Source organism: Labeo rohita, chromosome 19 (genome assembly GCF_022985175.1).
Source record: "Labeo rohita strain BAU-BD-2019 chromosome 19, IGBB_LRoh.1.0, whole genome shotgun sequence".
Taxonomy (NCBI): domain Eukaryota; kingdom Metazoa; phylum Chordata; class Actinopteri; order Cypriniformes; family Cyprinidae; genus Labeo; species Labeo rohita.
In genome coordinates this window covers 25,628,102-25,650,205 of record NC_066887.1, presented here as the reverse complement: position 1 = coordinate 25,650,205, position 22,104 = coordinate 25,628,102, and the positions used below count along the sequence as shown (strand labels likewise).

General features: G+C 34.7%; 2 protein-coding genes across 2 annotated transcripts; both read left to right on the top strand.

The window, feature by feature from the left end:
• The first annotated feature begins 471 nt into the window (after window positions 1-471).
• Window positions 472-9,827, top strand: scamp3 (secretory carrier membrane protein 3). Its single transcript, XM_051137428.1, has 9 exons — window positions 472-943; window positions 1,900-1,983; window positions 2,287-2,394; window positions 4,214-4,334; window positions 5,202-5,330; window positions 6,706-6,865; window positions 7,774-7,875; window positions 7,971-8,088; window positions 8,706-9,827. The coding sequence occupies exons 1-9, from the start codon at window positions 890-892 to the stop codon at window positions 8,853-8,855; spliced, it is 1,026 nt and encodes a 341-aa protein (XP_050993385.1). The 5' UTR covers window positions 472-889; the 3' UTR covers window positions 8,856-9,827.
• Window positions 9,828-10,810: 983 nt separating this feature from the next.
• Window positions 10,811-20,379, top strand: rnf115b (ring finger protein 115b). Its single transcript, XM_051136207.1, has 9 exons — window positions 10,811-10,948; window positions 11,711-11,769; window positions 11,906-11,969; window positions 13,417-13,649; window positions 15,372-15,440; window positions 15,709-15,781; window positions 16,000-16,093; window positions 17,366-17,481; window positions 18,747-20,379. The coding sequence occupies exons 1-9, from the start codon at window positions 10,868-10,870 to the stop codon at window positions 18,876-18,878; spliced, it is 921 nt and encodes a 306-aa protein (XP_050992164.1). The 5' UTR covers window positions 10,811-10,867; the 3' UTR covers window positions 18,879-20,379.
• Window positions 20,380-22,104: the final 1,725 nt, after the last annotated feature.

The window sequence follows — 22,104 nt, the reverse complement described above, 5'->3', positions numbered from 1 at the left end:
CTGTTCTAAATGCTAAATGTAACTAATAACCAATAGATAAATAGATGTTTATTGCTGTTATTGTTTAAATAATATGATAATAATGAAATACATGAAATACAAGATTTTAGTTTGTGGAGAAACACTCCCCCTTGCTTCATTCCTCAGACATGCGCTTTTTTACTAAAAAAATCCCTCGTCATATGATATAAGACCGCTTTCTCATTGGCTCTTCCTTGTCATGTGACGCAACCTTTTTCTTAAAGCGTCGATTCTGCTGCGTTGCCATGTCCGCTAATTGTAAGCAATTTTAGTTCTATTTTTTCACTTACAAATTAACAACTAATTTATTTCTAGTTGTATGTAAACTGTTTTAATTACATTTTTGTAAATGTGAATAAGGTACATTATTTTGAAGTTGACTCCTCCAGAACGTAAAAAAAAAGTATTTTTTAAAAAAAACTTGTTTTTTTTGCGCAACCTGGCAACACCCTTATCATGTGACATGAACATATTTCCTGTACACCAGCGCTACACAACAGCACAGTAAGAGTAAAATTGAAACAAAATCGTGTTGCTCGTCGGATCTAACAAAGGAAATACCAAAAAATACCAAAAAAGAAGACCATAAATCGCTGTAAAATAAGGACAGGACTTGCTGTTGACTTGACACGGACACCTGACGTCTCGTTGTGATGTTGGTTAGCTAGTTAGTGTTAACCGGTCGCGGCGTGATTTATTTATTTTAATTTGACTTATTGAAATCTAAGTATTTACGAAACTGGATTGACTTCTGCCGGTAACTGTCCGCTACACAACACTGTTGTGTTTACCTGGTCATCGCGGTTGAGTTGAACCTCTTTTTACATCTTGGCAAGATCAAAACTGCCAAAGCAGTAACGTTACCAAAATGTCAAAATACACCACTTTTGCTGAAGCAGCTGATGATCATAATCCATTTCAGGTAATGCAATGTTCTAGTTTTTGGAACTGTACATTATAAAACTGTTTTGAGTTGATGTTTTCATCTGTGGCCTTATTTGTGTGGTGCTGTACCTCTTGTGATGCTGTCATAAGACTTGCCAGTCATCAAAGGCCAGGCCAATCATATTAAATTACATGATTGAGTTCTTGTATGAATGATCCTTCCAATCTGTGTCCTTGACATTCTGCTCTGAATTTGAACTACTAGTTGTGGATGACTTGTTGCTTTAAGTATTGCAAAATTAAATGAATCAACTAATGAAATTAAATATTTCAAGAAAAACGGCATGAATAAGTAGAATATCAAGCAAAAGTTTGGACATATGCCTAGTTATTGTTTAACGTTATTTTTTCAAAATATTTAAGTAATTAAAAAATAAAATGTAATATTATATAGTGTCTGAATAAGGTTAAAATATTATTTTTTTTTTACATTTTTATTTTTAAGTACAGAAAAATGTCATAAATGTGTAGTGTATGGTGGCTGAATAAGGCAAAAAATGTTATTACATTTTTATTTTAAAGTGAAATCTAGGTGCACTTTATATTTGTCTTTAAATCTAAATTTAAGCCCAAGGGTTTAATGTCAGAAGGTTTTAAAGATCATGGAAAAAAACCCAACAAATTTACCCATGCGTCTTGTGTATCAGTTGATGCTAGTAAAATAATACTTGAAATTCATCTGATAAAACTGCAAGTAACTAACCAGAGTTGAATTCCAGATGAATTTCATGTCTTATTGTGTTTCGAAGGTTGTCCCCATATAGCAGATGAAGTTTCTCAGAATCAATGATATTAGTGCAAGATAAAGGTTAAAGTGTCAGTTCTTAGGCCACCTTGCTGGTTAAAAATGTTGACCTTTTGTGATATCAGCCCAGGGGTTTAATCTACCACCTGCTATGAATGAACTGAGAGGTTGTTTTCCTGTGTTCACAGGATCCATCAGTGACTCAGCACAGCAGCAACACTGGCTATGCCACGTTGGACCTCTACAACCCATTTGACAACAACACAACAGCGGTAAATATCTCCATTCTGACAATTGTCAGCGTTGAGCAGACTAGGTTTAGCCTTTAATTATTAATACATCACATGATGGGATTACAATGGATTACAAACACTGTTTCATGTCAGCTTATCAGGTTCATGTCACGTTATCATAATCTCTTGTCTTGTGTTTTGTAATATTACATTTTAAAGGCCTTTTAAAGTTAATTTGATGTGTTGTAGTAGTCCTGCATCATTATGATGACTTTTTTTTGCTTAATTAGATTTTTATTAAGCCGATATTAATTGGTTTGCTTTTTGCTTTGGGAAATAAAGCCTCCACCTCCCTATGAAGCCACATCTCCTGCTGCACCTCCTGCCCAAACGCCTCCCAGCAGGACCACACCAACGGAGCCCAGGAATTATGGATCCTATGGAACACAGGTGCTGTTTATGCTAACTAAATTGAGTCGTATTTGTTCACAAAGGTGCATAACACTTGATTTACTATATATGTTGCATCTGGTGGTTTATTGTTAGAATTTTTACTGCAACAACTACAGCACATTTGCTTTCTCATCAAGCCAGTGTATGCTTCTTATTTCAGTTATAAAACATTATTTTAATACTATTCTGTTAGATCTAGATCTGTCAACCATGATGCAATTCTAGAGTGGTTATTGAGCAATAAAGCTTGCATAATGGTTATATAATTTGATCTTACAATTATTTCATTCTATATTTGGACGGCTTTTAGAGTTTTTCACAAAATGGATAGTGTGATTAAACTGAATTATATGAATAATCTTAAGACCACTGAGTCTGGCTAATGTTTATTAGTTTGTTTATGGGAATAGCAAGAAAATCAAAATAAAATAAATAATAAAATAAAGATGAACTACCATTCAAAAGTTTGGGATCAGTAATTAATACTTTTATTCAGCAAGGATGCATTAAATTGATCACAAGTGACTTTAATAATGCCAAAAAAGACTTTCAAGTAAATGCTGTTCTTTAGAACTTTATATTCATCAAAAAAGCTTGAAAAAAATGATCACGGTTTCTTACAAAAATTTTAGGTTTGCTAAAATCAGTAGCAAATCAAGATTTTATGATTTCTAAAGGTGCATGTGAATGAAGACTGGAGTGATGATGCTGAAAATTCAGCTTTGCATCGCAAGAATAAATTATGTTTTAAATGTACACTGCCATTCAAAAGTTTGGGATCATTACAGAAAAAAATAATATTGTGAAATATTATTACAGTGTAAAATAACGTTTTTCTATTGTAATATACATTAAAATTGAATTTTCAGCTTTAGTGTTTCAGTGTCACATGATCCTTCAGAAAACATTCTAGTATACTAATTTAATATCAGTGCTGGAATTTAATATTATGCTGCTTAATATTTTTTGAAACCTGTGATACTACAGGATTCTTTAATAAATAAAAAGTTAAAAAGAACAGCATTTATTTAAAATACAAACCTTTTCTAACAATACACTACCGTTCAAAAGTTTGGGGTCAGTACATTTTTATTCTTTCTTTTTTTTTTGAAGGAAATTAATACTTTTATTCAGCAAGGATGTTAAATTGATAAAAAGTGATAGAAAAGATTTATATTGTTTGAAAATTTTTCTATTTTGAATAAATGCTGTTCTTTTTAACTTTTTATTTATCAAAGAATCCTGAAAAAGTATCACAGCTCCAAAAAATATTTGGCAGCACAACATAGATAATTCTAATAATAAATATTTCTGAAGGATCATGTGACACTTAAGACTGGAGTGATGGCTGATGAAAATTCGGCTTTGCATCACAGGAATAAATTGTATTTTAAAGTATATTACTTTTTATATTGTAATAACATTTTGCAATATTACTGTTTTTTCTGTGTTTTAGATCAAGTATATTCAGCCTTGATGAGCAAAACAGACTTCTTTAAAAAACATTACAAGTCTTACTGATCCCAAACCTTTGAATGGCACTATATTAAAATAGGAAACATTTATTTGAAATTGGAATAATGTTTGAGAATATTACTGTTTTTACTCTATTTTCGATCAAATAAATGCAGACTTGATGACCAAGTACTGCTCTGGAAGAGTAAGCGCAGTATGTAGCTGGATTTCAGTGACAATTTTGCTCCCTGTTGAGTTGCAAACAGTTGATACTGTGCTAAAATGCTTAATAATGTTGTAGTGACAGAAAACAGTTCTGCATTTCATAATTGTTAACTGCCTCTTGCTCTGTCTGTTGCAGTCTGCAGTAAATGCCACCACAGCAGATCTGTTGAGGAAGCAAGAGGAACTAGAAAGAAAAGCAAAAGAGCTGGAGAGAAGAGAGAGAGAGCTGAAAGCACATGCACTTGGATCTGGAGCCGGTGAGTGAAGGAATATCTTGATTTCTTGAGAGAAAAAATATCTTGATATGTGTGTTTGCCAGAGGAATGAAATGAAAATGAAACTTCTTCAACCCATAGTGAAATTCCCCTTGTCTTTGTTTTTGCTCCTGGCATTATGTGCATAAAAGTTTTCAGGTAGTTTTTATGTTAAAGTGACTCACAACATCTACACAGGAATGAACTTGTGACACAGGTGTTACATATGCACCACCTCTCACATTTTCAGAAAATGTACTTATCTAGATACATTATGGAAGAGTTTTAATTAAAAGTATTTCAGCTATCAAAAGAGTGAAGTACTCTGAGCTCCATTTGCACATTTTACCACATTCAAATCCACTTTTGGATAAACAATTTTACACAATTCTGCAGATTTTCAATGCAGAAAATGGGACAAGCAATCAGTGTGTTTTTAAGAATGAGAGGCTTCATTTCAGTCAGGATTAGAAGAACACAAAGCATAACACATTAATTCTTTTTCCACTACAGTTGTTTTTTCACTCCATTTACACTTTTTTCGAATCCTGAAAAAGAATCTGCAGGAATAGAAAAGGATTTTATATGTAAAGGATGACGAAGCAGATGGATGCGCATTAACAAGTGTATTTTAGGAAAATTGTTGGTCAGGATTACAATGAAAGTGGAGAGATGGATGAGTTCTGAATGAGAGAGGAGGGGACAAAGAAACGGAACGGTTAAAAAGATGACAGTGATGGATGGGTGGTATTTTCAAAAGAGTAAGATTTAGACCTTGGCGGTAATGAACAAGACATTAATGGAGTGATGCTAGCGGATGTGATTGATTGAATGGGGAAATGAATCTCTTTCTGTGTCCTTCTCCCTCAGCTCGTCAGAATAATTGGCCCCCGTTGCCCTCCTTCTGCCCGGTGGGACCGTGCTTCTATCAGGACATTAATGTGGAGATTAGCCAAAGCTTCCAGCGCACTGTCACCACCATGTACTACTACTGGATGTGTAAGTTTGTAAATAATACGCCTTTTGTAGTGTGTGGATGGCTCTGGTTTGGATCTGTCCTCTATCATTTTTTGTAAATACTTGAATGAATTTATCTCTGTAGTGATTGACCAATATATTGGCCAGACTGATTAATCAACCAGTATTTGGTCATTTTAAGCTGTGAATTTTAAAAGCATTTTAAGTTAAAAGTTTTAAGTTAAGTTAAAAATGTTTTAGTAAATACTGGGTAAAAATGTTTATTGGAAGCAGTAGCTCACCCAAAGTTATTATATGACCTCTTTAACTCACTCATTAGTTATTCATTAACTCGCCCTCATGTGATTTTGTAAGATACCTTTGACTAGAACTTCAAATATTACACTCAGAGCTCTTATTGTAATTGTTCGAATGGTCACGGATCAGCAATCTCCACGTAAAACTGATTGTGCAGACCAAACCGTAAATTGTAGAGACTTAAAACTTGGAGGGGTGGTAGTACTCACACCACTGACAACGCCACCCAGGCTCACCCCAATCGGCCTGACGGGGGCGCTACAGCGATCAAAAATACAAAATTGTTCCTAACTCCTAAACCATCAGTCGCAGGCTTAAGTGTCTTATGTTGTTGGAATCCTTGGCTCACGCGGGACAAAACGCACCCCTCAGATTTGACCATGAGCCTGGTGACATTTTCAGGTGCTTTGGATTTTATACATAACCTACTTTTGTGAACTTGTCCTAGTTTTTTCGCCCGATCGGAACCAAACCAGTGCAGAAAGATTCTCTGGAGAGAGAATATAAATAATTATTTTTAAAAATGTCAAACTTTTGACTCAAAGGGACGCCAAAATGTTCGAATGGGTCAGGGTCACTTTTATTAGAACTAAATGAGATATCTCCACCAAACTCACAACACTTATGTAAGAGCTCAATCTAAGGTCGCAGGACAAAAATCACTGATATTGGCCACTATAAGAGGGACAAAGCATAAAAATGGCTATAATTGCGCAACCATTTGTCCTATCAACATGAAAATCGCTGTTCATGCTCTTGGTCCAAAGTGCCACAAGTGTCTATAAGGAGAATTACGTATTTAAAAAAAAAAACAAAAAAAAAACATGGCGGGCATTGGCCAATGAAGTATGAGCACCTGTTAGACATGGTTAACGGAGGCCGATCGGAACGAAACTCAGTGGGTCTGTTTGACTCATGGTCCCAAAGGTCTGTGAGAAATTTGAAAGAAATTGGCCTATGGTTAAAAAAATCTATAATAATAATAATAAAATAAATTGGTCATCCACTACTTCAGTGTGTTACTTAGCTTGCTAGTCTGCAGTTTTTCTTTGTACTTATCTTTCTCTGTCTTTACCACTCTCTGTCTTTTTTCTTGTAGTCACAGCATGCACTTTGCTCTTTAACCTCATCTCCTGTTTGGCTTGGTTCTGTGCGGACCCCTTGAATGGAGTTGGTTTCGGCCTTGCCATACTTTGGTTTCTCCTCTTCACCCCCTGCTCCTTTGTTTGTTGGTACAGGCCTGTGTACAAAGCCTTCAGGTACGTACCACCATGGTCTCTCACTGAGGGCGGCAGCAAGCCCATTTTTAGCAGTCAGTTCAGCTATTAAGTGCATTTCAATGAAAATCTGCTGGATGTTTACTCCCTCTCAGGTCATCCAAGATGTAGATGAGTTTGTTTCTTCATTGGAACAGATTTTGAGAAATTCAGCATTGCGTCACTTGCTTGCCAATGGATCCTCTGGAGTGAATGGGTGCCATCAGAATGAGTCCAAACAGCTGATAAAAATATCACAGCAATACACATGTAATCTTGTCTGAATCAGGAAAGAAACAAGCTTTGTTTACGAAACAGTCCAAAACAGTTCTAAAGAAATATGTCAAGAGGATATGAGAGGAAAACAGGGGATTTAAGGTTTACAGGTTTAAACTTTGAGGTTTAATGTTACAAAGCCTTATTGATGGATTTGTATGTTAGTAACACACAGCTTTTCGCTTCAGAAGATGTTAACTGATGGACTGGAGTGGATTACTTGTGGATTATTGTGATGTATTTATCAGCTGTTTGGTCATTCTGACGGCACCCATTCACTGCAGAGGATCCATTGGTGAACAAGTGATGTAATGCTAAATTTCTCCAAATCTGTTCAGATCAGAAACAAACTCATCAAAAGGGCATTAAGTGTCATTATTTCTGTTTATTACTGAATAAACCCACAACTTAGTATTAAACTTTGGCATAAAACTTGTTCTGCAGATATGAGTGATCCCTCAAATTATGCAGATTTCAGACCATTTTGCCTGCTCTACGACAACACGACAACATGAAATGTATAATAGTTTGTTATACCGTTACGTTAATGTTTTTGGAGGCACAGATACAGCTTTTTAAAATTCATATGTGACATACATAATGAATTGATCATTGTGCTTTCCGTTTCTCAACAGGAGTGACAGTTCCTTCAACTTCTTTGCATTTTTCTTCGTCTTCTTCGCCCAACTGGTGCTTTATGTTATCATGACTATCGGTATCCCTGGCTGGGGCTTCAGGTGAGTGTCACGAAACAGACACATATGTACAGATTCGGTTACTAACCTGTTTATCATCATTTAGTGTGTCTCTTTCTTTCCCATTTGTGTCACAGTGGGTGGATCGTGAGTTTAGCCGCTCTTAGCAAGAACAAGGCAGTGGGTGCGATCATGATGATAAATGCTGTGCTCTTCACCGCTCAGGCGGCCATGGGAGTGGTGTTGCTCAAGAGGGTAAATCACATCACTAGTAACAGCATCCATTGGCAGCCAAATTAGGGATATAATCTAAAGTTCACTTCCAGAACAAAAATTTCCTGATAATTTGCTGGCCGCTATGCCATCCAATATGTCCATGCCTGTCTTTCTTTCTTAAGTCAGAAAGAAATTAAAGTTTTTAAAAAGAACTTTCCAGGATTTCAGTGGGAGCCAACAGGTTGAAGGTCCAAAATGCTGTTTCAGTGCAGCTTCAAAGGGCTCTACAGGATCCCAGCCAAGGAATAAGGGTCTTAGTGAAACAATCAGTCATTTTCTAAGAAAAATACAAATTTATATACTTTATAACCACAAATGGGATCATGTAGAGGTTTTTGAAGCTGCTTTGCAACTCCAATTTAGACCTTCAACCTGTTGATCCTGATTGAAGTCCACTATATGGAGAAAAATCCTGGAATGTTTTCTGCAAAAACCTTAATTTCTTTGCCACTGAAGACAGAAATGAACATCTTGGATGACATTTGGATGTGTAACCTTTGAACAATAATTGTATGTAGAATTTTAATTTGTAATAGTCAATGAATTGATCTGTTGATCTGTTGAATGACTATTTTTTTGGCATCTTCTCCCATCAGGTTCATTCTATGTACAGGCAGACTGAAGCGAGCTTTGAGAAGGCCCAGGCTGAGTTTGCTACCGGCGTGCTTTCCAACCAGGCAGTGCGCCAGGCAGCCACCAATGCCACTGTTTCTGCCGCACAAGGCGCCTTCACCGCACCCCGGTAGAGAGAGCTGAATAAAAGAAAAGAAAGAAGAACCTGATTGCTTACACAGCCTTGAAACAAAGTGACTTATTCTAGCACTGGCCAAGTTGGAAACCAACACACTTACCCTAGACCCCTCGTGCATGCATGTCAAGACACACAAACTCAAAATGATTGGATTTCTTTTTGTATTCATTGGTCTTGCTGAGGATTAGGTCTTTAGTTTAGACATGCAAACAGGATCTAGGTGTTGGTTGATTTAATAGTCTTTCCGTTTTCATGCTAGAAAAAGTCACTCTAATAATTTGTTCCCCAGGTTTTGGCTTAGAATTCTGAAGCTTGTAAGTGTAAGGTACAGCAGCCTTGCAGATTGAACAAAGACGTGCCACATTCTGCCTTTGCTTTTCCCTTGACTTCTTTCTTCATGTGTAAATAGCTGTACATGGCAAGGAAAGGGATGGTTTCATTGCTCTAGAATGGAGGTTACTACTTAGAACCTGTGAAGTTTAACTTGCCAAAAGTTTTTCTTAAATGAAAGAGAGAAATCCCGTATCATATTTTAGAGATTCATGACTCAGTTTATTAGTCTGTTGGTGGATGGATTTCTTGCTTTGACCTTTATTTATGAAAACGCATGTTCTGATGCAGCTTAAACTACTGTATGTACTTCTTTGCAGTTATACACGACTAATGTTTTATTTTCATGAGTTGAGGCTGTCGAACTTCATACCTTGATATAAAACTCACAATTTCTTATCAACGTGGTAGCGGAGATTGCTGCGGTTATCAGTGGCCAACATATCCGAGTTGCTTTTGTGATTTGTAACTTTTCTTCTTTTTTTGTAATTTCAATCTAACGTTTTGTCTAACACTATAGTATATGCCTAAATGGAAGTATTACTTGGTTGTTTTACTGTTATTGTATTGCTGCTGTATGTTCTTGTAACTGTCACTGTGTTATTTGTTTTATTAAAGGTCATGAATATGCATCTTATATAGTGCCGTTGCACTCGCTATATATTAAACAATGATAGTCCCGCCTCAAACTCTTCTCCTATTGGGAATAACTGATATCCATTTTAATATATATTCTAAAATGTAATTTATTCCTGTGATCAAAGCTAAATTTTCAGCATCATTACTCAGTCTTTAGTGTCACATGAAACTTCAGAAATCATTCTAATATGCTGATTTGCTGTTTAAGAAACATTTATTATTATTATTATCAATATTTAAAACAGTTGAGTACATTTGTTCAGGATTCTTTGATGAATAGAAAGATCCAAAGATCAGCATTTATCTGAAATATAAAGCCTTTATACCATTCAAAAAAAAAACATTATATACCATTTAAAAGCTTGGAGTATTTTTTTTTTTTTTTGGAAAAAAATTATAGAAATTAATACTTTTATTTAGCAAGGATGCTTTAAATTGTTCAAAAGAGATGATAAAGGCATTTATAATGTTACAAAATATTTCAGACAAATGTTCTTCTGAACTTTCTATTCATCAAAGAAACCTGAAAAAATTATACTTTATGTTTTTTGAGCAGCAAATCAGAAAATTAGAATGATTTCTGAAGGATCATGTGACTGGAGTAATGATGCTAAAACTTCACAGGAATAAATAAAAATTGAAAATATATTTAGAATATATATAAATATATATATAGAATATATATAGAAAGTCTATATATATATATATATATATATATATATATATATATATATATATTGTTATATAAATATCTTAAAATGTCTTACTTAATGAAAAGCAGGTTTTTTAAATGAAACCGTCAGGTAGGGGACATTTTTATTTGGTATTTAATATTTCGTTTCACTTTCTCGCAAGAAATTATTATAAATAGTACTGTTTTAAATTCTTTTGTCGAATTAATGAAGCTTTACCGTTTGGAAACTCGTGGATCTCAAGTAACGGTAGCCTTATCGAAACGACGCGTCTCCTTGACAACGGACGCTCCTTTCCAAGTACGAAGCGTAACGTCATAGTTCCAGCAGCTTTTAGTGAGTGAAGATGGCGGAGGCCGCAGCCGCTGCTCCACGACACCGGTTCTTCTGTCATTGCTGTAAAGGTGAAATCGACCCAAAGCTGCCTGTAAGTACACAGCAACACTTCATTAGCGAGCATTCGTGCGTTTAGTGTAACGCACCCTTACCCCGTCAAACGCCTCAACGCAACTAACTTAAAGTTTTCCTTCTTACAGTGATAACTTACAGAATAAATAGCCTACTAACTTACAGTACTGGATATATTTCATATACATGTAGGCTTTTTATGAGTTTACGCGCATTGGTATAGTTGTGGTTCACGTAACTAAACGTTTTAAGGAGTGTGTGATGAGTGCCATGGTTGCGAGGAATTCAGTATCCAAGTTTGGGAGTTACACTGATGCCAAATTTAGCACAGCCTCGACCGTCTGCAACCCTGTTCAAGTAGAAACACGCATAGCAGTACATTGATTGGCATATGTGTGGGACCTGGACAGGTTTGTCATACACAAAGGTGCATGCTTGCACAATTTATAATAATAAAAATAATATATAGGAATTTAATCCTCAAATCTAAATTTCCAATATCAACGTTTTTTGGTAATATCTGTTAGGTAAACAAGTAAAGATACTATATAAAGGTAGATTAGAATTGAGAGGTTGAACTGTTTTCAGGACATGTTATCACGTGTTTTAATACTTTAATTTTATACTAACAAACACATGATAAGCCTGCATTTTTTTTGACTTTCAAAGTCAACATCAGAATCTGTTTGGCGCTGTCATCTGATAGATGATAAGCTATAAAACATTATAGATTAACATCTTTATATCTAATGTACCTAACAGTGTGCCTGTGTTTGAACAGGAATATGTTTGCCCCAGATGTGAATCTGGCTTCATTGAAGAGGTGTCAGAGAATTCAAGGTAATGTTTGCTTTTGTGTCAGTAACTAATGATAAATCTTTTTTATTACTGTAATTCCATAAATCTCCGTTTACTCAACTTAGACAGTATATCCTTTGCAATTTTGATGTTTGTCTTTTACAACATGTTTAATTAGTCTTCTTCAGAGACGTGATGTTGCTGCCGCTGCAGGTGATGACATGGCCTCACAGTTTGCGGAGGTATAATAATTTTTCCCCATCGTCTTCGCATAACTCATTATTCGAATATCATATATCATTAACTAAAATCATTAACTAAAACTATGAAAACATTTTTAATTTTTGTTAACTGAAATAAAGTTAAACAAAAAATAAAAAGTAATTATCTAAAAGGTTATCTTGTCATCTGAAATCAGTTTAAGCAAAGGTAATTAAAGCAATAAAAGCAATGAAATTACTAAGTGGAAATAAACTAAAACTGAATTATAAATAATTACACCTAAATTGTATTAGTTAAAAATAAATAAATAAATAAACAAATAAATAAAAATTACAAAATCACATAACAGAGTTGTTAAAAATAAACTAAAACTAAGAGAAAAAAATTAAAATGTCAAATAATCCTTATTCTAGAATAACTGATATATTTTTTGAAATTGTAGATAATTATTATTAAATTATTGTAGTTTATTTTGCAATTTGTATATACATTAATTAATTGTAAATTAATAAATTAATTAATTATAAAGTGATTAACTGCATCTAATTAGTTGTTTATACACTACCAGTAAAGTTTTTGACTTTTTAATGTATTTAAAGAAGTCTGCATTTATTTGAATCAAAGTACAGGAAAAACAGTACAACTTTTTTCTATTTGAATATATTTTCAAATGTAATTTAGTCCTGTGATTTCAAGGCTGAATTTTTAGCATCATTACTCCAGTCACATGATCCTTCAGAAATCATCCTAATATTTTGATTTGCTGCTTAAAAAACATTTATTATTATGTTAAAAACAGATGAGTATATATTTTTTTCAGGTTTCTTTGATGAATAGAAAGTTCAGAAGAACAGCATTTATCTGAAATAGAAATCATTTGTAACATTATAAATGTCCTTATGATCACTTTTGATCAATTTAAAGCATCCTTGCTAAATAAAAGTATTAATTTCTATAATTTCTTAGCCAAAAAATAATACTGACTCCAAGCGTTTTGAATAGTATAGTTTATAATGTTACAAAAGCTTTTTATTTCAAATAAATGCCGATCTTTGGATCTTTCTATTCATCAAAGAATCCTAAAAAAGTCCTCAGCTATTTTAAATATTGATCATAATTTTTTTAAAAATGCTTTTTGAACAGCAAATCAGCATATAAGTATGATTTCTGAAGGATCATGTGACACTGAATTCTGGTGTAGTGATGATGAAAAAATGGCATTTTAAAACATATTCAAATAGAAAGCAGTTATTTTAAATAGTACAAATATTTCACAATATTACTGGTTTTGCTGTAGTTTAGATCGAATGAATGCAGGCTTGGTGAGCATGCTTTAAAGACATAAAAAATCTTACTGTTTAAAAACTTTTGACTGGTAGTATATATATATATGGAAATGATATCTTAGGAAGGATTAGTCATGGTTTTGTTTTTCTATGACGCCTTTGTCTTTTCCTTTGCCATTAGCTGTGGCAGCTGCTCTTCATGGAACATTCAGCCCTCCTCTCCGACCCCACCGTCACAGATGCGCTCCGCAGCCGTTCAGGGGTCGAGGCAGCAGTTGCCGATCTTGCCTCTGGGACAGCGGGACCTGTAGCGTCCGTGGAGACGTTGTCAGACTGCACAGAGCCTGTGCTCCTCCCTCAACAAAACAGCCAGCAACGAAACTCTAGACTGGATCAGGGACAGGCTGTGGAGGGGTGTGTAAATGCCACTTGTTACAGCTGCTGTCTACTAGGAGTTCTAAAAGGCAGAATATATGATGACCTGTATTTAAAGTTTAACATTCAGTTTCAACATGGTTTACTCATAAATATATATTTTTTTCTTTCACAGTTGAAGAAGGCTACTATATTTAGTGTATCCATGTTTCTTTTATTTTGCACTGGGATTTGAGTTGACTAATTTAAATTATTTTATAGGGATAGTTCATCCCAAAAAAAATTCTGTCATTAATTACTCATGTCATTCCATATCTGTAAGATCTTTGTTCATCTTCGAAACACAAATAAAAAAAATATATAAAAAATATATCTTTTTTGATCAAATCCAAGAGCGTAGATAATGACAGAATTTTCATTTTTGGGTGAACTATTTTAATAATAATCGAATTCAGGACAGCACATATCCTGCACATACAAAAAAACTTTTTTATTTTTAACAAAATCAAAGGAATCATGAAAACTGTTCTTTTTTATGTAGTACTGACCTGAATAAACTATTTCACATAAGAAATGTTTATATATACTCCACAAGACAGTAATGACTGAATTTATATAAATGACCCCGTTCAAAAGTTTACATACACTTGAATCTTAAAATTGTGTCTCGTTTCCTGGATGATCCATGACTGTTTTTATGTTTAGTAATAGTTGTTCAGAAGTCCCTTGTTTGTCATTAGAAAAATCCTCCAGCTCCTGCACATTATTTGGTTTTTCCAGCATCTGCATATTTGAACACTTTCCAAAAGTGGCTGTATGATTTTGAGATCCATCTTTTCACACTGAGAAAAAATGAGGAACTCATACATAACTATTACAAAAGTTAAAAACATTTATTGATGCTTAAGAAGGCAACACAATGCATTAAGAGCCAGGGGGTGTAAACTTTTGAACAGGATAATGATGTGTACATTTTTCTCCATTTAGTATTGCAATTCAGAAGCTGCATAAATATATACATATCTCTATGAATACAATTTACCCTGATCATCAAATTCAAAAAGTTTACACTCCCTGGCTCTCAATGCATTGTGTTGCTTTCTTGAGCATCAGTGAATGTTTTCATCTTTTGTTATTATATTTAATAGTTATTGTATGAGTCCCTCAATTATCCTCAGTGTGAGAAGATGGATCTCAAAATTATACATTCACGTTCGGAAAGGGTTTAAATACGCAGAAGATGCTGGAAAACCAAAGAGTGTGCAGGAGCTGGAGGATTTTTCTGAAGAACAGCAGCCAGATAAACTGCTTAGGGCCAACAAGGGATTCATGAACAACTATCACAAAACATAAAAACAACAGCGGATCATCCAGGAAACAACACACAGTATTATGATTCAAGGGTATGTAACCTTTTGAACGGGGTAATTTTTTATTCTTACTGAGTATATATAAACATCTGTTATGTAAAATAGCTTATTCAGGATAGTACTAAATAAATAACATGCCATTTTCATGATCCCTCTTATTTTGCATATTCTGCAAGCGTTGTGTAAATTTATGAGCACAACTGTATATATATATATATATATATATATAGTCGGATTTTGACTGATCAGTGTGTTTCTCCTGTCAGTTGTTTTAGAAAGCATGAGAAATGACATGCTATACTAAGTCAGCTGTCGCATTGGTCTGCATCTGTCTGTGTGGTGTGAATTTGCCTTTAAATGCAACAACTCTGTTTTTGTTTCTTTAATGAAGGATTGTCCAGCAGTTTCTAGCTGGTCTGTTTTCCAATTCTGACAGTGCAAGTTCCCAAACCTCCTCATGGTACGTTTTGTGGTTTACCGTAATTCCATGAAGTACAATATGTTCCTGAAATAACATTCCTGCCAATCAGTCAAACAGATTTTGGGTTTGGCTGAGCTTAAACAATATTCACATCAATCCATCATCTCAGTTGTTTGACAGGAATGTTGTTCCTGGACCAACAGAAGATATTCAATATGTCCTTTTGTCCTACAAATTCATTTATTTGTATATGTCGAGACAGTATCAACAGATCCATCCAATGATTAATCAATAACCTGTTCTTCAGGTCTAACATGCTGCACTCGAACCCTGGAGATTATGCTTGGGGACAAGGAGGTTTGGATGTGGTCATCACACAGGTGAGTCACACTGTCATCTGATGTCACTGACATCATTTGTGATATGACTCATGTCCTTAACCTTTACGGATTTTGCCTCATTGGTCTTCACTGCATTTTGCCTGTTGGCACTTAAAATTTTTTCTAAAGATAAGCACATTATAGATTTTTCTTGTGACAATTAAAGCATTAGAAATATCCTGCTCATCAACCGTTGCAGATTTTCTTTACTCTTCCAGTTGCTTGCTCAGTCTGAAAACACCGGCCCCCCTCCTGCTGCGAAGGAGATGATCTCATCTCTCCCCACCGTTAGCATCTCCTCAGAACAGGCTGGTAAGTTCCCATAATCCTCTGAGTCACCATGCACACTTTATTTTAAGTGCTATAGAGCAAAACAGGGCTGTTCACATATTTCTGGTCACCTCCAGGAAGCATTTTTCTTGCTTTTCCTGGCAGACCATTGTATTGAGTATGACAAATTCGAAAGGGTATACTGGATAGTGTTAAAACATGATAAATATGTACGAATCTGACAGCAGTGCATTGTGTATAAGCATATTTATATGAAATGTTTCCAGAGACTTACATTTTTTCCCTCATGTTATTTATTGCTGATCTACAAATCAGCTTGTTCATTCAGTTGCAAGTTTTTTAAAGCGATAGTCACCCAAAAATGAACATTTTTTCATTTACTCAACCTCATGTTCTTCCAAACCTGACTTTATTTGTTCCGTGGAACATAAAAGAAGATATTCTAAAGAATGTTAATAACCAAACAGTTTCAGTTTCTCGTTGACTTCCATTATATGGAAATACAATGGAACTCAATGGGAGCTGGAACTGTTTGGCAACAAACATTCTATAAAATCTTCTAAAACTCTTTTGTGTTCAGCAGAAAAAAAAAAAGTTGCGTACGTTTGCAACAACATGAGACTAAGACAGAATTTACATTTTTAGCTGAACTGTCTCTTTAAAGGGATAGTTTACCCAAAAATGAAAATTCTGTCATTAATTACTCGCTCATGTCGTTCCAAGCACTCAGTTCATCTACAGAAACCAAATTAAGATATTTTTTGATGAAATCCGACAGCTTTCTGACCCTGCATAGACAGCAACGCAACTTGTTTAAGGCCCAAAAAGTAAGTAAGGACATTGTTAAAATAGTCCATGTGACATCAGTGGTTCAACCATATTTTTTGTGTGCAAAAACAGAAATAACGACTTTTTCAACAATTTTTTCTCCAAAGATAAAAAAGGTCTTATGGGTTTGAAATGACATGAGGGTGAGTAAATGATGACACACTTCTGATTTTTTGGGTGTACTGTCTCTTTAAGAAATTTGTAACTGAATGAACAAACGGTTTTGCAGCTCAGCAATAAATAATATGAGGGGAAAATATGAGTCTCTGGTAATATTTGATATGAATATGGCATACACACAATGCACTGCTTTTAGAATCAAATTAAATTTTCCTTTTTTGACCGGACTATCCCTTTGATTTCCAGCTTTCCGCTTCAAAGTGCATGCAGGGCTTGACCGTCGCTCTTTCCGTTTTCCTTGCGTGTTCATCCATGCATATTTTTTTTTCTACGTCTCTCTCACAGCATGCCGGCTGGAATGCCCTGTGTGTAGAGAGGAGTACTCTGAAGGGGAATCTGTCCGACAGCTGCCCTGTCTGCACTACTTTCACAGCAACTGTATCGTGCCCTGGCTACAACTGGTATGAGGCTCATAAAATGACCTAAGTGTTGGATCTTTTGCTTTCAGAGCCATGTTTATTAACTAAGAATTATAGAAATGAATACTTTTATTTAGCAAGGATGCTTTGTATTGATCAAAAAGGATGATAAAGACTATAATGTCATCAAAGAAAAAAAGTCTGCACAGCTGTTTTAAACATAATAAATGTTTAAGCAGCAAATCAGAATATTAGAATGATTTCTGAAGGATCATGTGACTGGAGCAATGATGCGAAAAATTCAGCTTTGAAATCAAATTAATAAATTACATTTTAAAATATGTTCACATAGAAAGCAGTTATTTTAAATAGTAAAAATATTTCAAAATTTAGCTGCTTTTACTGTACTTTAGATCAAATAAGTGCAGGCTTGGTGAGCAGAAGAGACTTTAAAAAAAACAAAACATTAAAAATTTTGGAAGGACCTCTAGTGGACATAGAAAAAACAGCTTTACTCTAATGGACTAATTAAAGCTCATAGAGCTGGTCGGTGGTGACGTCAACTTGTAGACCAACCCAAACACTAATTCACCCTCGGGAATTTCCAGTGGGTTTTTAAAATGTCAGTTTTCGAATTTACGAGCACAATAAACTTTGTGGTTAACGTTACTTGAACAGACTTTAACGTCTTCTCTCTAGAATACACACAGTCACCGCAAACATGAATTTTTGAGGTGGCAGGTTTGAAATGTGCTCAGAAGTTCATGATGTTTGAAAACGATGTCATGTACAACTAAAATAACCTACACTAACATTTAAAAGCTAGGGGTTGGTAAGATTTTTTTAAAAGTTTTGGAAAGTCTTTCGATCACCAAGGCTGCACTTATTTGATCAAAAATACAGTAAAATCTGGAATATTGTGAAATATTATTACAATTTAAAATAACTGCTTTCTATTTGAATATATTTTAAAATATAATTTATTCCTATGATGCAAACCTGAATTTTCAGTATCATTACTCCACATGTCACATGATCCTTTAGAAATCATTCTAATATGCTGATTTGGTGCTCAAGACACATTTCTCTGATGAACAGAAAGCTAAAAAGTACAGCATTTATCTGATATTGATTTTGTTGGTTAGCTGTCTTTACAATAATTTTTGATCAATTTAAAATATCCTTGCTGAATAAAAGTATTAATTTCTTTAAAAAACAAAAAAAAAATCTTAGATACTCTTGATACTTTTGAACAGTAGTGTACATTTACTCTTCTGTCCTCATTTTGTGCTGTTTTATATTAACAGCACGACACCTGCCCTGTCTGCCGGAAAAGTCTGGATGGTGAAGACCGGGGTTTCCAGCCACAGAGAAGACCTCCAGGGGCAATTCAATCACCGGCGAATGCAGAGGAACGCAGCACCTTTGAGACTCTTTAGCCTCCTTTTCCTTCCTTTATTATTCTGATCAGTCGAAGAATGAGAGAAGCACCATTGCTTCATGCCCCTAAAAAGATCTTCCTGTCAAGTGCCTTTTATGTCAAAAGACATTTTAATCGAGGTAGACAAACCTCTTTCACTCAGTATCTGTCTGATTAGCATTTTGTGAAGTATAATTGTGCCCAAACTCCCACCAACGACGTTTACAGTCCAACCTGAGCTTTGTATTTGAACATGTGACACATATAATCAATTTGAATAATTCCAGGATGGAACAAACGCAGTCTCTCAGGTGGGCCGCAGGACTGGAGCTCACAAGCACTGAGATAGATGATACAGATGTCTCAGGGGATGCAGTTCAAGTTGCATATGCATATTTAATGACACGGCACACGTTTACCCTATAGCTTCTTCAGAGCTCTCGTTTTAATACCTCACAATGAAATAAGCGCACAGTTTACTTTCCCTTACCTGTCGACAGATGACATCTGCTCCGCACATGCCTTTACTCACATGAAGGCGTCGTGAAAACGCAAAGATTTAGGTACCTGCTCAAGTTTTGCACTGTGAAACGTTTTGTCTGTGCTGTACGTGTTTTAGATTGATAGTTTGCACTGATGTTTTCTGTTTGGCGTTGGTGTTTTGAAGATTTGTGTGTTCTTGTGGATGGATAAAAAAAAAGAATCGTATTTATTGTATTCACATGTTTTAGAACTATTCTTGATGATCCTCTTGGTGCTTTTGTCCTAATTCTCAGGGTTCCTCAGCTGCTCCATATTTTGAGACACAGTCCCACTTACAAGAAAGTTCACTTCACAATATGGCCTTTGAACATTTTGAGTGTCATTTGGAATCACACAGGCAACGGTAAAATGTTTACAAGAAAAAAATGTTACATTAAATAACCAGAAAAAGGCGCATAACTTTACAGAGAAGCCAACCTGTTACATACTGCACTCTTAAACAAATAAACCAATATTTGTTTTTAAGAGAAATTTTGTGAATTTTAGGTGTCGAAGCCTATGAACTATAATGGGTTTTTGATAGTGATATTTAAAATGCAGGGTGGTTGATGGCAATATAATGCTGATATATTATAAATAATCCAGCCTGATGGTGAAAAATGAGACAAAACGGTGTAATTTAGATTTTGAATATTTATTTGACATAATATTTAATAATCTCAGAATGGCCAAGTCCTTTATTAAGCCTTGTATGGGATTGAATAAGTTACTTTATGATTAATTAATGATTAATGTCTTTCTAGGAAGAAATTCATTCTTTTATTCAGCAAGGATGCATTAAATTGATTAAACGTGATAGTAAAGATATTTATAGTGCTACAAAAAAATTCTATTTCAAATAAATGCTGTTCTTTTGGACTTTTTATTCATCAGAGTATCATAATGTATTACAGTTTTCAACATTGCTATTTATAAGAAATGTTGCTTGGGCACAATATCAGCATATTAGAATGATTTCTGAAGGATCATGTGACATTGAATATTACAGTAATGATGCTAAAATTTAGCTTTGCCACCACAAGAATAAATTACATTTTTAAATATATTAAAACAGTTACTTAAAACCGTAATAATACTACTGTTTTGCTGTTTTTTCACATTATAATGTAAAGTTTGCATGTTGTGAGAGGAGGATTTGCATTACAAACTAATAAGAAGTCATATCAGTTCCAGTGAAACCTGCTGTCATACATTATTTTGTATAAGCTGATGATTAATTTCTGTCATTAATGTGCGACACGTCAGTCAGACTAATTATCATCTCATTTGCAGTTATGAAACAGCAACAGTTTCACTATATAAACCATGAGGTTTGATTTCCATCTGTTTCACCAAGGTCATTTCTGCATTACTAGAAGTAAATGAGTCACGTGACTATGAATATTAATATTTTTTCATGAAGCAATAGCCCTGCAATGACAATACCTTGTTATATTAGTCACTTGTGTAAACGCAGAATTGACCAGCCACTTAGATCAACGTCAAAAAATAACCATATGGATTGCGCAACCCTCCTCCTCCAAGCTTGAGTTCAGTAGAATTTTGTATGGACGAAGTAAAAGGTCAAATAAAAAAAGCAGGTTTGAATATTGTCGTTGCTGCTCTAATGACTGAATCCTGCCCACTTATAGTTACACAACCCTCTCCACAGCTCCAGCTCCCATGAGAGCCTCGATATTTCACTGTGGTTAAAACTGACTCGACTCGAGAGCCAGAAAATTTTATAACGACTTCCCTTTCGCAACAGCGGCTGGGATTTTGATTCATCTCACTGACTCTTTTGAATCGGTCAACTAAAAAGATTCATTCAGTCGTTCTTTTTGCGTTTAACTCGTGACGCCAGTAGGTGGCGTCAAGTGAGTGTGTTTTGTGAATCATTGACTCATACTCAACGATTCGTTAAAAAGAGTCGTTCACAACGGAAACAGTTTTATTATTATTTATGAATTTGTGTGTATACATATATTCAGAGGCCCCAGAGAGTATGTACCCTATCATACACATTTTGTTCATTTTTATTTCGCTCATTTTGTTTATGAACACGTCTCCTTCAGACTTGTCTGCGGATTCTGATTGGCTGTCACTTATTTTATCATTCATCAGATGGGGGAAAAGGGTGATCATTCCTTTGTATTATTTTTAAGGGCCGTTCTTACCATGGACGATAATAGTAATGGGAAGTTCGGATCATTTTACAGACTCGGACCTTTGAGTCTCGTTCAGCAAAATGAACGAATCTTTTTTCGAGTCATTTTGTTCATTTTAGAAAAATATAATAAAAATGTTACTTGTTACTTCCCTAACACATCTACCGCTTACACAAACGTTGATCACACTACAAACAAGACAAAACTATAATGCTATAAGAAACAGAAAAGATTAATTAATTGTTTACCTGGGTCTCTAGTGTATCAAAATGAACGATCTTTAGTGTTCAAAATGAACGAATCGTTCAAGAATGACCCAACACTAGACAATAACGAATTATAATTACATAGTTTGAACAAGTTATTTTTGTCACCAAATACTAACAGTGGAGAATGTTCTTTTTAGTTTTTTTTTTAAAACAATGTTACCAGAACGTTGTATGGTGGCTATTATTAAATAATCTAAAAATAACTTTAACCATAAAATACTGTTCCCAGAACATTGCCTGGTGGTTGTTTAAAAAAAAAACCTTTCCCTAAAAAACGTTCGCTAAT

Bases quoted from the DNA above. Each gene is read 5' to 3' on its own strand.
- scamp3 (XM_051137428.1), top strand. From the start codon at position 890: ATGTCAAAATACACCACTTTTGCTGAAGCAGCTGATGATCATAATCCA. The intron at 2,395-4,213 runs GTGCTGTTTATG...TGTCTGTTGCAG, and splicing joins ATGGATCCTATGGAACACAG to TCTGCAGTAAATGCCACCAC. The intron at 6,866-7,773 runs GTACGTACCACC...GTTTCTCAACAG, and splicing joins CCTGTGTACAAAGCCTTCAG to GAGTGACAGTTCCTTCAACT.
- rnf115b (XM_051136207.1), top strand. From the start codon at position 10,868: ATGGCGGAGGCCGCAGCCGCTGCTCCACGACACCGGTTCTTCTGTCAT. The intron at 11,970-13,416 runs GTATAATAATTT...CTTTGCCATTAG, and splicing joins TGGCCTCACAGTTTGCGGAG to CTGTGGCAGCTGCTCTTCAT. The intron at 13,650-15,371 runs GTGTGTAAATGC...TCTTTAATGAAG, and splicing joins CAGGGACAGGCTGTGGAGGG to GATTGTCCAGCAGTTTCTAG.